The 16,254-nt window shown below is 41.3% G+C and overlaps 1 protein-coding gene across 2 annotated transcripts in view; it reads right to left on the bottom strand.

Moving 5' to 3' along the window:
- The window catches only part of Sec15 (exocyst complex component Sec15), a 17,351-nt gene extending 1,097 nt beyond the window's left edge, over positions 1 to 16,254 (bottom strand). The window contains exons 1-15 of one of the 2 annotated variants that reach the window (XM_065439713.1): positions 15,990 to 16,254; positions 14,485 to 14,650; positions 11,808 to 12,380; positions 7,957 to 8,003; positions 7,012 to 7,132; positions 6,865 to 6,936; positions 6,576 to 6,779; positions 6,404 to 6,513; positions 6,204 to 6,315; positions 6,056 to 6,135; positions 5,930 to 5,987; positions 5,801 to 5,873; positions 5,625 to 5,731; positions 4,176 to 4,317; positions 4,038 to 4,111 (exon numbers count right to left, since the gene is read on the bottom strand). In XM_065439713.1, the coding sequence (XP_065295785.1) occupies positions 4,038 to 4,111; positions 4,176 to 4,317; positions 5,625 to 5,731; positions 5,801 to 5,873; positions 5,930 to 5,987; positions 6,056 to 6,135; positions 6,204 to 6,315; positions 6,404 to 6,513; positions 6,576 to 6,779; positions 6,865 to 6,936; positions 7,012 to 7,132; positions 7,957 to 8,003; positions 11,808 to 12,380; positions 14,485 to 14,650; positions 15,990 to 16,105 (2,055 nt within the window). In that variant the 5' untranslated portion in view covers positions 16,106 to 16,254. Of the gene's footprint in view, positions 1 to 4,037; positions 4,112 to 4,175; positions 4,318 to 5,624; positions 5,732 to 5,800; positions 5,874 to 5,929; positions 5,988 to 6,055; positions 6,136 to 6,203; positions 6,316 to 6,403; positions 6,514 to 6,575; positions 6,780 to 6,864; positions 6,937 to 7,011; positions 7,133 to 7,956; positions 8,004 to 11,807; positions 12,381 to 14,484; positions 14,651 to 15,089; positions 15,315 to 15,989 lie in introns of those variants that run through there. The other variant, XM_065439712.1, reaches the window with a different exon arrangement.

Below are 16,254 nucleotides of genomic sequence, written 5' to 3'. Positions count from 1 at the left end.
GAGGCAAACCATAATAGGGGACTCCACATTAATTTCCATCACCTGGGGTTCTTTAACATGCACCCAATGCATGGTACATGGCCGTTTTTGCATTTTGCCCCCATCGAAATGCAGCTGCTGCGGCCGGGATTTGATCCTGCACCTCTGGGCTTAGCAACACAATACCATAGCCCTACACCACCATGGCAGGTAATAAATAAAAGGCTGTGTGGTGTTTAGTTTCAGCTCACTGGATTTTGTAGATTAGTTGCTGAATATGTGAGCCAACACTTTTGAACAATCCAACTGAATAGGTGCAGTGTGCAGACTTGCAAAGCTTAGAATGTGAATAGAAAAAATTGCTTGATTATTTGAGATGATCATGAATTTCTTAAACTATTGTTTAGTAGTTTCAGAGATGGATGCTGTGAAAAGACCCTCTGCTCGATAGTTGCAACAGGAATAATTGCATCACAAATTTTTAGAAAACTTATTCATGAAATTTTCACATAGCGATGTAATCGAGAGTTCAACGAAAGCCCGTCTGGTCGGGATGAAAAATGACAAAAAAAGGCATACACCAACCAAATAAAGCTTTAAAAGAAACAAGACATTTCGTCTGGTTTTTGAAAAGCTTTATTTGGTTGGTGTACATCTTTCTTCTTCATTCACATAGCTGCAGCCAAATTTTCAGTTGCTGTTAAACATTGGTTCTACATGCTATTGCTGATGCGCAGGTAGATCCATATAATCAACAGGTCTGCAAAATTGCTCAGTGATATGTATATTTGCATTCTTTTAAAATCTTATTTGCCCTTTGCTCTAAACTAGATGTAAATGAAAAAAGTTGCAGTTTTGCCCCAAAGGTGAAGCATCGATTGTGACAGCAAATTAGTACAGCTATATGAAGTAAGCATAGCAGTTTTATAGGCCATAAAAACTTGTAAACATTTACTTACTAACTAAATTAACAAGATGGCGTCACACTTGCTGTGAAAAGCAGGCGTGAAGAAGCGCGGCAACAGCAGCAAGCAAAGTGACCTTCGTGCTGCCTATCGCTTAAACATAAGCTGAGTGGTGTAAACCATAGCACATGAAGCTATGAGCCATTGGCACACCTAGACTGTCCCCATTGTAGATCGCTTTCTAGATAGGGTCCACGTCATACGTAGTTGCCGCCAAAGTAGAACGCCCCTCCCTCCCTCCGGTGCCTTGCACACGACTGAAGACAGTGCACTTCATTTCTGCTTTCCTCCCTGGCACGCGCGAGATTGAGCCATCATGATCGGTTCACCCTCCATTGCTTTCACTTGTGTATACGGCGCGAGGCGATAATGTTATCACCATTAGACTACACGGAACATCATGGCGACAGCACAAATGTGCCTAGAGTGTTTATATAATTGCTCACTAAAAATTGTTAAATTATGAGTGTCACTATGACAATCTTAGGCAAATTTAAAAATCTGGCATTTCAGGACAAAATACAAGAGATTGCATATTTATTCATACATACCGCAGCCATACTGGGCTATAGTAGGAGTGGGCAAGAAGTACAAAAATAGACACACACTGGATCCTAATAATGCAGAAGTAACTGAAATTGTACAGTGCACAATATTGTTACACAATAAAAATGCAAGGCCATGAAACAAATTTTGGTAAGAACAATGTTTCACGGCAGTGGCGCACCAACTATTTCTACAGTGTGGGGGGGGGGGGGGGGGTAGACCGCAGATGTTCTGATCTCACGCTCTCTCTCTCTCTGTGCGTGCGTGCGTATGTGTGTGTGTGTGTGTTGCGAATTACTATAACAATAAGTGAAATAGCCTGGAAATGCTTCTGCCAGTTATACTTATTTTTAACAGACATCACACATGGTGAACCATGGGGGCCCAAAAAGTGATCTTAATTTAGATTTATCTCTTGCAACTATATAAAATCTGAAAATGATACAGGGACAAAAGGCAATGAGTGCCCCACAGTGGTCCCAGATCCCGCCGCGTAGCAGCAGTACAGTGCACATAAAAAATGCACATTTGCTACAAAGAATTTGAATTGAACAAATAACTGTACTTGCTGTTTAAGTCTACAGCATAAATGCATCGCTAGTTTAGGTAATGGCATTGTTGGGTTATACGCAACCACCTACAATCAACATAAATTACTAGCTATATTCACACAAAAAAAATTGACTGGCCATCCCAGCCCCGCGACAGTGAATGTCCAGCAAATCTGTTGAAAACCACCACAACTGCTGGGGGGGGGGAGGGGGTATGCAATGCTTTTTAACACCCTCCCCCCCCCTCCCCAATTTCAGCTAGATTTGATATCTGTTGAGTGCACAGTCCTACCAAGGTAACAGGATAAATTATTTGTTCACAAAACACATTCATAAAGATCTCTTGGGACATTGGGAGACCTAGCTAATAGCAGTAGCGTGATACTTTCGAACACTTGCTTACAATTTTTTTAACACTGTATTTGATCGACACATATTTACCATCGCACATAAACTTGGCGTATTGTTCCCCTTATGTTAGCAAAATTTGACCTCCATTGTTGTAATTATGCCAGCACAGCTGTACAAGTCCTACACCGCTCAAAAAACAGACCAGTAACGCTACCACTTGCATTCGTATTCTACTGGAAAATACGCATTTCACCCAACCATTTGGAAGATTGCCTACACCTTATACATACCATGCCCTTAACTTTCCTTTGTTTAGCTCACCGAGGACACCAGAGAAACAAACTACAAATTTCTTAATATCCCCTTCAGTCATGGCGCACATGTTTGTGAACGTGACTTATTTTTGGTGTGACTGTGCAGTGGTTGCAAGGAATAGACAACGAACATTAAGCTTTGTGTATATTGAACATTTTGCATTGTTAAAATACGCCCATTTCACTTCTGAGTGAAATGTTAATAAAATAATGTAAATTTCACATTTATCAACAGCCGATCGTAATTTGTGACTGAACGCATTTCACAAAAGTACATGAAAAAAACGAGGTTTTAGTAATTATCTCTGACACTTGCATATAAAGCTGGAAAGTGAAAGTTTCGCAGTGCACTGTGCTTAAAATTTTCCTATTTTCACGAAATTTCACTTCCGTATCTCGTACGTAGTTTTAGGAGTCTAGGAAACATCTAGATTAACGGCAGTATGACGCTCTGGAACACTTCAATGAGCAACTTTTTACAAAAGGCTGTAATGAGCCTACACAGAGTAAACATATATCACTCGTCACACTGAATTGCTTCGTGCATCAAATAAATATAAACACCGTGCACTCTTAGACCAAGTTGCACCCTTTGGGGTGCATATTTTCCACACAACAATAATCGTCATCTGCCTTGCTTGCATTTCTTTCTTGAAAACGCTGCGCCCACTACTTTGCTGTCGACAATGCTCTGTCATGCTGATAACGCACATGCCGTTCGTGACTTTGAAGTACCGTGCTCGCAGCGTTAAAGGAAGGAAATGTGGGCAAGACAGATGACAATTATTGTTGTGTGGAAAGATACGACCCAAAGGGTGCAATTTTGCTTTTGGTCGCCCCGCATATTTTACTGAGGATACTGGGGGTAAACAACCAAATGCCGTGTATAATGCATAAAAATTGAGATAAAGCGACCAGTCAGTTACTGTTTTCAGAGTATGTAAGCAACCTACACAGGGAAAATTTTTGGTACACATCACCAAAAAGTGGCCCTAACTTTTTTAAAATACAAAATATCTGCTGTGCTTGCTCCCGCCGGGAAACAAGTAATAGTGTAGCTCTTATTTAGAAACAGCCTGAAAATGAAATTGTCAGTCAGAAGTGACACATGTCTTTAGAAAAATTCAGTATTCTATTGTTCTATTGGTATTCAAATGGCTGTGCGAGTTGAACCAAGGTCATTTTCACGAGCATATCTACAATAAGTCGTGATTACGCAATCAAATTCGACAGTTATACCTGTAAGAGGTTTGATTAGATTTCTGATTATGATAAGATACTGAGATAGGCAGGGGCGAACAAAAGCTCACAGCACTGTTTTCCTAACGTACCTGGCGCAGTTCCACGAAGAACATCTGCAGCACGCCCTCCTTGAAGCCTTTTACTGGTTCTGAGCTGGCGAACTCTGTAAATGCATAGAAGACAGCTGTTAGTGTTAGTTCTAGTCCTGGATGGTGTCAGTTACCCACGTTCACACTGGATGACGTCCAAGTTGAACTGCTGCAAAGCACCCATGGAAATGTACTTGACATCGTCCGAGGTGAGGATGTTCAATAGAGATGTGGCGAGATGCTGGCAGGCAGTCATGCAGGCTGTTTGAGCCACCTTGTCCTGCATGTATGCAAACAAAGTTGTAGACAGGGAATGCTAATTTGCACATTATTCATCTCTACATCCTGCAGCTACAAGTTGACTACAATAAATGCCACAGTGAAAAGATCTCAATTCACACCACCTGTGGTCAGCGCACACGTGTCTACATTCCATTCCCCGCTGGAATGTAGCCTTCCAACCAACCTTGCTACTACTTCGAGCTCAGTAACAGAACAATAACATATAATTTAAGAGCTCTGAACATCAGTTGGGCATCAAACATATTCAATGGTAATCTTCAACATAAACTGTTGTGCACAACTCAAACTCTACAGGCATGACTAACCTCTTAACTGCCATGATGAATTTTAAAAACATTTTTAAAAGTGCAGATTTTTTTTAGAACTGCATATGTTGCGCCAATCTTTTTTTTTTTTAAATATGATAGCAGGAATGCCTATAGCATTTTTAGGGGCATTGTTGAAAAAAATATATAGCAAAAGTCATTGTGTATCATCATCAGCAACAGCAACCTATTTTATGTCCACTGCAATACGGAGGCCTCTCCCTGCAATCTCCAATTACCCCTGTCCTGTGCCAACCGATTCCAACTAGCACCCGTGAATTTTCTAATTTCATCACCCCACCTAGTCTTCTGCCGTCCTCGACTGCGCTTCCCCTTCTCATTCTGTAACCTTAATCATCCACCGGTTATCTAACCTGCGCATTACATGACCTGCCCAGCTCCATTTTTTTCTCTAAATGTCAATTAGAATATCGGCTATACCCGTTTGCTCTCTGATCCAAATGGCTCTCTTTCTGTCTCTTAATGTTATGCCTAGCATTCTTTGTTCCATCGCTCTTTGCGCGGTTCTTAACTTGTTCCCAAGCTTTTTTGTCAGTCTCCAAGTTTCTGACCCATATGTCAGCACCGGTAAAATGCACTGATTTTACACCTTCCTTTTCAATGATAATGGTAAGCTTCCAGTCACAAGCTGATAATGTCTGCTATATGCACTCCAACCCATTTTTATTCTTCTGCAAATTTCCTTATTATGGTAAGGGTTCCCTGTGATTAATTGACCTAGGTAAACATACTCCTTCTCAACACTAGCGGTAGAAAATGAGAGCTGTAACATCTTCACACAAGTGTGGAAAGCCGAGTAAAAGCTTCTGTACATGCAATTTACATGAAAGTAATTGCACTATGATTGGTAGCACACTACAATTTACAGCAGTCTTAAGCTGAGATTATCTTTCTTTAGCAGGCAGATATATATATATTTTTTGTTAATCAGTGAAGCACACTTGTGTAAAATACATACCGGCAGATTTGTGAATGCTTGAAACACGTTGTTTAAGAATGCAATCAAGTCCATCATGTAATTGCTGGCTTGGCCCTCAGGTTCAACTAGAAGCCAGTCATAATGGGCTGAATGGAAGAACAAAATACCAGTCAATTACCTCACCGCCCTTACACCCTCACTACCTTTCAACTCACCAAGTTCCAGGAACTCCCCTATTTTAGCCTTCAGCTGTTCATAAATTTGGTCCTCTGCATCTTTTCGGGCGTCCTGCATTTTATGTCAGCACACAATGTCACTTGGCATTGACATCCACTGTTTCTTACCTTGAACATTGTCCTCCCCTGAAGCTTAGCCACATGATGGCTGTCACCGCACCACCGACTGTGAAAAACAAAGGTTCCCTTGATCATCTCATGAGCATACAGCTGCATTTCCAGGGTGATACTCACTTGAAAATGGAAGAGATGAACTGCTCCAAGTACACACTGGCATCTTCAAGGTAGTTTGTGTTTATCGTTATTTGTATTAGCTACAGAAAAAGACAAAACAGGTTATACACTTCAAAAGATGCAACTATGATTGGCCCTTTGTACACACCTGCAAAAGACCAACATTTGGTTTCTTTATGAGCGATGAGAGGCAACCGCCCAGTGTTCGGGTCAGTAGCAGGTTGGTGGCTTTCCGTACCATGTCCTCAACTTCAGTCTGACTGAAAGTGCAACACCAAAAACCAGCAACAGTTATGCCTGTTAATTTTTATTTTTATTACTATTATTTTCTCTCTTGCTAACACAAACCTGACATTGAGGTCTTCAGAAAACTTGAGGCATTCACGAATGAAGCCTTTGACTTCATCAAAGATGCCGGGTACAAACCGTGAAAATGGGAACTTCTTTGGGAATGGTGCCTGGAATGTAACAGCAACATTACATGCACTTTCCAGCCACATATTACAAGAACCTCACATACTTGCTCCAATGCCTCATCTCGAAATGGGAAAATGGCCACCACATTCTGGTACTCCTCCTCTGTTGCAACTTCAATAGGGTGGTAAGAGTCATCATCAAAGATGCTACGGAAAGTCTGAACACAGTGCTTCATAAGGATCTCGTTGTAATGTTCCTGTATCTCAAGCAGCAAGTTGTGCACTGGGTCTACATGGTATCCATAGCTCTGCAAGAGAAAAAAAGTGAATAAGGGTTGGGCGAGAGTCTGAAGTAGTTCCACAGAGTTCAAAATTTGCCTAGATACACCTTACCCGTAGTGTTTCGCTGAAAAGGAGAATGAGTTTCTTAACCTCAAGCATCAGGCTGGCTTCCGTGCAGTAGGCCTGGAATTAACCAGATCCTAAACAAACTGTCTGCCCACTCAATACAGTACAAGAAGATCTTAGCATGCTACTTACAGTGTGTGTCCTTAATGCTGCTGTTATCTTTAATAAGGCATTCTCCCAGACTTGGTCCAGGTATGCCTGATTCACAAGGCCACTTGCTGTGTTTAAAATGTGGTCCTCAACAACAAAGAACCTAAGAACATAAATATGATACATGAATGACACGCTGTCCGATATGTATAAAATAGAATAATTGTTTTCATAATTACATAATTTCATAATTTTGCAACATTCCAGTACTTGGCTACCTGTGAGCGAACCAACTTTTTTTAGAGCTAGAATCCTGTTCCTGTTACATTTTACAGTGTACATGAGCAATACCTGCATTAGTGTATTCTTGTTTAGGTTAATTTCCTGAGTAACACCATATTTAGGTCTGAGTACTTTGTTGTGGCAGCTGAGCCTAGTTGGGCATTTCTTTCCTTTTAACGGCGCCACAGACGTTGTGTTATGGTACATCAATAGATGAATGGGTGTGAAATTCCTGTTCTATCATGCGATTATCATCATGCAACTGCCCACCTTTAAAACACTACACTGGTGTTTACTCCTTTTAATTTGAACCACTGAGCCCACAGATGCTTTACCAGTACCACTTCACATAGATGGAGTTCTACAGAATTAAGCATAGAACATGGCGCAGAAGCTGTGCCATGTACTTGGACCTTTGAGCTGTGCTAGTAGTGCTTTGCACACAACAAAGGCCTCTTAGCTTACTCTGAGACACTAGCCTCAACCCTACTCCAGTTACTTGTTACTGTATGTTCTTGTGTATGTTGTGCATTTGCGTGTTATGTATGGATGTAAGCCTTGCTGGTGAGTCAATAAACCCACTATGGCACTCCTAAACTACATGTCACAGGCCTTAGCAAGCCGCTAACAAACATGCTAGCTTGTAACCACCACAACTTTCAGTAAAAAAGAAACAAGTCTACCAAAACTGCTGGCATAACTCACCCAACAATTTCCGCAAAATATTTACGATATCCATCACTTGTCTCATGCTGAAAATTGAGAATGTATTAGAACCAGCACACTTGGATTCCCATGACACTAGTCCAGAAAACAATGAACAAAACTCAAAATATTTCCACCTTACAAACTAAAAATAAAATAGGACTACCAAAATGTGGTGGTTGAGTGTGGGCATCACTGCAACGTTAGCGACAGTGTGAACTGCAATCAAGGTTAACCAAATATTGTGATAGTAATCCTACAAATCATGACACCATCATGTACGGGGAGGCAAGATTTCAACCTCTAATGCTGCCACCCTCTGTGTGAGGCCACATCGTTCATATATATGACAACGCGCCGTAAGCAATCTGCATGACTAAGTGGTACATTTCTGGCTAATCCCTGCTGCATAATGTGGTATAGGTTTGCAGAGATTGAACGGCCGGGCAACTGTCATCACTAAACGAAGTGTAATGGTCATACATTATAATTTGTAAAGCAACATCCACATAGAATTCCACTACAATAATTTTTTTAAGAGTTTAGTAACAGTATTAAAGAGAGAAGCAAATTAAACATTTAGAGGTGATGGTGCAGGGAAGTGAGCAACCCTTCCTGCAGCAGAGGCTACCTCTAATTGTCGCAGTCAATGCCTGAAAGTGATATGCCTCCACTGCATTCTCCCATATCAGAGCCAAGGGTGCACGTGATTTTTATGTCACAACCCCCACTCCTTTTTTCTCTCTCTATTCATTTTTCATTTGTCACACTTCAAGAGGCAGTTTCACACACTGTTTCATGGGTATCCCAGAGCAGCTTACGTCGTTGCTGACTATTTCTATGCTGCAGGTGTGAGGTGTGGTGTTTCTGGTAGGCGAGTTGTTTTGTGGAGGTGTACACATGGGCTCTTGTTTAAATTTGAAGCAGTTTTTGCAACTTCATTACCATCCATCTGTTTTATGTCTGCAGCAGGGCAAAGGATTCACACAATGATCTTCAATCACCTTTGTCTTTCCACCATCTGACTCCATCTTATGTCTGCACATTTCTTAATTTCATCATGCCCATGTGATCCTCTGCCAGCCTCAACTACATATCTCTTACTGTGGAACCCCCATTCTCTGACCCTAATAGACTGCTGTTATCTGCTCCATTCACCGGTATCTATACTGCCACAATCCTGTCTCTTAATGTTACACCTATAATTTTTACTTCTATTGCTCATTACGCAGTCCTTAGCTTCCCATGCTTTTCAGTATCCTCAAAATTTCAGGCCCACAGGTTAGTACTTGTAGAGTTCGCTGATTATATCCCTTTCAGGTGCCAATTAGTTTTGGTTGTTAGAAAACTGCATTCTTTTTTCCCCTTTTTTCCATCATTAAAGACATGCAGCAGCACAGTAGATTTGTAATTCTGAAATTTTAAGCGAGTTTTGCTGTTTTCACAAATATGGACTCCATGGCAGAGCTCTCAAAAATACTTCAAGCACGAACCATGTCATCTAACCCCCGTATTCAGAAATGCATCTTAACTTGAAGCCCATGCTTGACTTGATTTTTATGACGCCTGCCGCGAACGCACCGAAAGAAACGCAAAGAGCATCTTTGGCGCATTCGCAACAGGCGTCATTTATATCAAGTCAAGCATGGGCTTCAAGTCAAGATGCATTTCTGAATACGGCGGTAAGTGTGCCAGGAAAAGATCAAGTCACTTCAGAAATTTGACTAGGGCAAATAATTATTTTCAAGAAGAAAGAAAGAAGAGGACCTACTACATAACAACATACTAGTGTCATAGAAAACATGCCACAAATACAGTGTTTCAGTGAACATTTTCCAAATTTTCATTTAATTGCCTGTGGCAGATAGTGCAATTCTAGAACATGAGCTGGTGTGCTCATTAATAGTTAAAAACATCTTGGTTTATTTTGAGCTTAAACTTCACACAAAAACCTGCTGCGGAGGCCGGGTGGGTATGGCATTCTGATATCAAGCACAAGATCACAGGTTAAGTTCCTGGCCACAGAGGCTGCATTCCAATGAGGGCAGAAAGTAAAAATGCTCATGTAGCATACTTTTTGAAGCAAGTTAAAAAAATAAGTCAAAATTAATCCAGAGCCTTCAACTACACATCCCTCATGCCCACTGTGCCAGCTTGGGGATGTTAAGGGGAGATGCAGGTAGAAAAATTAATTTTTTTCAACAATTTCCCTTTGTTTTTGAAATTGTTGAACACTCTTCTTCCTTGTGTAGAATAATCAAAGTGACACATGCTATTTCCCTGCTTCAGAAATTCCATCCTTTTTCACCTCACTGTCAAGAAGTACATGTATCTCAAACTTTCAATAGGGGTGTCCTCCTTTTGCATTTTTAGCAATTCTCAAAGTTAGTGCACACTTTTCTTTTACAGTTCTATTTGACTTATTCCAAGGAAATTTGGTACACTTGTTCTATAAGGTATGCAGAATGCCGATATCTATGTGATTTCAATATTCTTGTGATATCATAATGCAAATTTGAGCTAACTTCTCAGAACTATAGAAAAAAGAAGCATTACAACTTTGCAATTTTTTTCAAATATTGATGACTCCTACAGAAAAATTCCAGCTAGTTTGCAGCATTCTACGGTTATTATAGAGTGGATTAAGCTGTTTCTGCATGTTCTTTATGCAAAATTATTATCTAAGAAAGTTTACACAAAAATCCTTTTGTTTTCAACTTTTTGGCAACAATGAACAAAAACTATTGAAGCTCCAAAAAATATACTTAGTGTAATGGAATGAGCAGAAAAAGTCTTACAAGCACACACAATTTCATTACTCTATGGCACTTATTTAAAAGAAGGGTCTGCACACCAAAGTTTTTGTAAAGGTTGTATCAAATAAACAGCATTATTGTCCCAAGCTGCTAATGTGCATTAACTGTGTCAGGGCATAGGCTCACTGATTAGAGAGAAGAAAATGTCTTGATATAGTAGGAGAGATTATTAATACAGCTTATGTGCGTAGATGAAATGTGCCACAAAAAATTACGCATTGTATGGTAAACTGCAGCACTCATGGGCAAGGGTACTCTTGCTCTTAAGGTACACCAAAGCAACACTGAGAAAGGTAGTGATTTTGGGGTACACTCTCATATATTTCATTGTCAAAGCTCAAACTGTCAGCAACCCTGCTTTTCGAAATACATAGAAACCTCTTCGGATATCACTTGTAACTACACTAATTATATGAAGAATTAATTTTACTTTTGCAAAGTGTCCCAATCTCCATGAAATTGTCATAATATTGCTTATCAAATGCTTTCGGACAACACATATTTGGAGGCTGAAGAATCGCAAGCACTGAAAGCCAGTGGTCCAATTAGTTCTGAAATAATGATAATAATAATATATGGGGTTTTACGTGCCAAAACCACTTTCTGATTATGAGGCACGCCGTAGTGGGGGACTCCGGAAATTTTGACCACCTGGGGTTCTTTAACGTGCACCTAAATCAAAGTACACGGGTGTTTTCGCATTTCGCCCCCATCGAAATGCGGCCGCCGTGGCCGGGATTCGATCCCGCGACCTCGTGCTCAGCAGCCTAACACCATAGCCACTGAGCAACCACGGCGGGTCTGAAATAATGAGGTTTTACTGAACTGGAGTATGAAGTATTTGCAAAAAAGTAACTTTTTTCTGAAGCAAAAGGCATACGCTATGAAGACTGCATAAATGCAAAGTATGTAACAAAAACTGCCACTTAACACTGAGTACACAGAAAACAAAAGTAAAAACAAAAGGAATAAACGACAACCATTTCGCGCAAGTTGACAAACCACACTAGGTCTGATTGTCCAAAAATGTCATACCATGTTCATTTGTGGTTGGAGGGCAAGCCGAGCCTGGTGCTTTCGTTGTTGTCGGTAGTAAGCTTCAAACGTATCCCGTGCTCCCAGTACACTGTAGATGTGGTGGCAGCGGTACACCGGTGAGAAATCTACCAAGTCTTGCGCGCTCATATCTTCATCCTGGTCCAGCTCTTGCTTGCAGCCCTGGTTCAATGCCACCTCACCAATGCGACCTGAATGCTTGCGAATGTTCTCAAGGAAATCTTTCAGCTCTGACAAGGATGCTTCCTTTATACGGTCACGCAGCCGTGGTATACACACTGCCATGGACTGAGCAAATCGATGCTGTGATACTCGGGGCAAATATGTGTGCTCTAGCTGTTCAATAGTTTTAAGTGCTGGGTAGTACCGACGTTCTTTCATCTGTTCCATTAATTTGGCGTAAACATCAAGCACAGGAAGGCACACACTTAGGCTTCCAATTGTCCAGGCAATGTTACTTTGAATGTGACCATACTTGACTAACTCATCAGCCCTCTGCAGGACACGCTTCGCTGTTTCTTGTAACTCTTGGTCTGTTCGGGTCACCTCATTCTGCAAGAAAAAAGTTACATATAGGCCTCTGAGACGGACTCCCACAATTCCAGCTTTAAGTTTACTGACATAATGTAGTGTGAAGACACAATTACGCAGAAGGGACACAGAACACATCACAGGTGGTACTAACAAATTTATTTGAAATACAGCGAGAAGAGTATATATGCTGTTCCCAACACGCAGACACCCCTGCCACTACTGAGGGCGACTATCAGGACTGGCAAGATCACTTGGCAGATCTAAAAAAAAAGTAAGCTCCGCATTGTAGAAAACAATAGAAGTCAGTCTGACTTACGCAAGCACTATTTTTTTCTTTTATGTAAAATGCTTCTAATAGCTCACATGCCGTTTTATCTTTACTTCTTCCCAGGATCTTCACATCATGAAATACCGGCTTACAAGGGCGGGCTATAAAGTGTGCTGAAGGATGCGCAATGAAGTCCTTCAGGTTATTAGCATGCTCCCTCATTCGGTCATTGGCGCAGCCTCTATATCGTCATTGGCATATGTCCTCTATAGGATTTTCCACAAGACGGGGATTTCATACACAGTACAACGTGGAGCTTACTTTCTTTAGATCTGCCAAGTGATCTTGCCAGCCCTGATAATCGCCCTTGGTAGTAGCAGGTGCACTTGCGTGTTGGGAACAGTATATATACTCTTCTTGCTGTCTTCCAAATAAAGTTATTAGTAGCACCTGTGACATGTTCTGTGTCCCTTCTGTATAATTGTGTCTTTACGCTACATTATGTCGGTAAGCAAACACCAACTAGCCCAACAACAAGTCCTTCTCCAACTTTAAGCATTTTCAGTATTCGTCACTAATTATCCCTGAATTAATAAATCACAAAATGATTCATAAAAGCTGTTTCATAGTTTTGCCATTTACAACACAGTTAACACCAGAGTTTTCAATTAATCAATGATCTACACTCCCGCCATGCTTGGTATTAATGTCTGTGCCAATTTAGGTACTGTTGCATACCAGTGCGTCAACTTGCTTTCTTCAAGCTGCAAAATTTGCACATTTTTTCAGGCCACTTAGTGCAAGGTTTGATTGCTGCTGGACTCAATATAAGTATAGTAACTGGATCACCAGCTGTAGTCTGCACTTATAAAGAGCCAAGACAAAGTTATTTATGAAAAGCTGTAATATAAGTGGGATTCTGTGTTCTTGGATTAATGTGATAAAATCCTAACAACATTTACCAGTAAAGAGATTGACAACTCAGATTTACTTGAAGAACTACAAATTTTATATAAGCCATTCTGATGTTGTGAAAGTTGACTGTAAATAAGAAACGTTTCTGCGACTATATTGCTTTTTTTTTTTAGTCAATCGAAGCCATTTTTTGAGCATGGTCGACACAAGACAGTAAATAATGCCTTAAAAGAGACAAAAAAGTACAAAAAGAACTTCAAATTTAATTGCACCAACAAGAAAATTTCAATAATCTCCTAATTTTGTGCAAAAAACAGAACTGAAGAACAGCCTCGATTTTGCCCGAAAGTAAGCTACGAAAACCCAAAACCTTACTTATAAGCATGGCTTAGCATCATTGGTGTACACTTTTTAATTAGGCATATATATTTTTTAGAAAAGGAAAGCACAGTCAAGGATGGCAGAAAACTAAGCAGGGGATGAAATTAGTAGGAAATTTGCAGGCACAAGTTCCAATCAGCTCGCGCAAGACATGGGTAATTGGAGATCGCAGGGAGAGGCCTTCGTCCTGCAGTGGACATAAAAATAGACTGATGATGATGATGCTTTTATATATTGTGTGTGGGGGAATAATTGTCCAAAGCACCCCCCCCTCTCCCCTTAAGAGCAAAGGTAGTGCCATCAGGAGTAGGCAATCGTTGGGCTGGACATGCAATTAATTAAATGTTCTCATATAAGGCAACAACCATTGTCAAGTGGTGACTCAATGACTACACCAAGGTGTGCACTTTACCGTTACACTAGAACTGAATACAATTAAAATTTCAGGGTTAGTGTGTTCACACTGTCTTGCATTTGAAGAACTGGAGCTCTGTGGCACCTACTACTACCAACTTTATTATTTACGTGCTTTGGTATAAAGCGCAAAGCAACACTCACTTTCAGCTTTTGTGCTTTGCTCCGTACTTGCAAAAGCTCTCTGATGCAGTCAATGAAGCCCTGGTAGTGGAAGTTGCACATTTTTTCGATCTCTCTGTCGTGGTCGCTGATGCGTGCGTCCAATTTTTCCAAGAACTTCTCGTGTTCGTCTCCATCATAAATAGCCCTGCGCAAAAGATCGAGGCGAAAAGTGAGGAATTCATCGCGTATTCGTGGCTTTAGGTGCACAGACCGCACACACCCCCTTTCCGTCAGTCGTCGTTTAACAGAAGCTCCCGACTCTAAAACGCAATGACAATCTACGTCCGTGATGTATCGTGTACGATTTGTTAAAACGTTTTAAGCTGCTGCTATACAAATTTTATGTGTTTCACTACCGGCATCTCCACGACCAAGAATCTGGAGCATAAAGTACAATAACCAGCAAGTTTTAATCTACAGACTGCAAAGCTTAACATGCATGAATGACGCCCTTCTTGAACGATCGTTGCCAATAGTGCAAGAACAAATTCCAAATATCGCCGATCGCTGACACAGTATTAAAGCTCTTTTTTTTTTTTTTTTTTTTTCTACACAACGATGCTATCAAGTGCCAGGAAGTCTACCTGAGCACCAGACCGACGCTGCTCGAGTCACTCGTTTCCAACTCAAAAAGTAGATGCTCATGTTCAAGTCGACCTGTCGTGCACGGGTCCAAAGATGCTTCTGGTTTGCTCTCGATCATTTGATCACTGCAGGTCAACGAAAGCAGACTGCCCTACGTAACGGGCCGACAAGACACTCATTAAAGCAGGAAGGAGGACGCACCGGACGGCACCGCAACTCACGTAACGCGAGCAGCGCCCCGAATGGAAACCAGCGATTGTGTATTTTTGCTTATTATTAGTTATCGGGGATCCAAATCAGCCAGAAACAAACATGCTTATTTTCCGCGGTTGTTTTTTTTTCATAAAAGTGTAGTTGCTCTCTGCTTCTGAATAATAAACTCAAGCTCTTTGTCACCTAATGGCGCGCGAACTCAAATCAGCTGGAGGGATTCGTGGCTGGAATAGTCACTCATTCCGTGCTGGGACGCACAACACTGGCAGAACATTCACGTTTGATCTGTCACATACTTACGTGCGAATTGAATAAAGTAGAAAGCTGCTACCTTTTCCAGAGAAGCCAATTATGACGCTTTTTTTTTCTTTTTTACTGCGCTGTTCTGGCAATACGAAAGAAATACGAACGACGAGGGTACCCGGCTGCGTAGTAGCGCGCGCGGTCGTCGTTCTTGGTGCTCCTCTGGTACATTAAAACACGAATAATGCGGATACACGACTGCACTGCCATGTGCCGTCGTCGTTGTCCACCTTGGTACGTCCCTTTTGCACCAGAAAAGCAGCGCAGTAAACCGAGATTGAAGTCATGTTTATCATAACGCAGGTGACAAGCTTTTCGACCTCGTACACTACAAGAATGTCTGCCAAAAATTCATCCGGAGAAACAAAACTGGGCCTGCTCACCTGGCAACTGGTGAAATAGCTACAACACCATCCACCGCCTCCACTTCATAGATGTGGTGCTGTATTCTCTTGTTGAGAAGGGCAGTTCCACTGTCGAGGATGTGATCTTCCGCCATTGAGGGATACGCATGCGAGCCACGCAAGCGCGCTTGAGCAGTGGCTAGGAAGACAAACTGGTGGCACGAGCGTCTTCAGACTCATGTCAACATCAAATAAGCTGCAAGGTTTCATTGCTGATGTTGATAGCGGTGGTATCCGGCTACCC

This window comes from Dermacentor albipictus, chromosome 1, assembly GCF_038994185.2.
Source record: "Dermacentor albipictus isolate Rhodes 1998 colony chromosome 1, USDA_Dalb.pri_finalv2, whole genome shotgun sequence".
Lineage (NCBI taxonomy): Eukaryota > Metazoa > Arthropoda > Arachnida > Ixodida > Ixodidae > Dermacentor > Dermacentor albipictus.
This window is presented reverse-complemented; position numbering and strand designations above follow the sequence as displayed.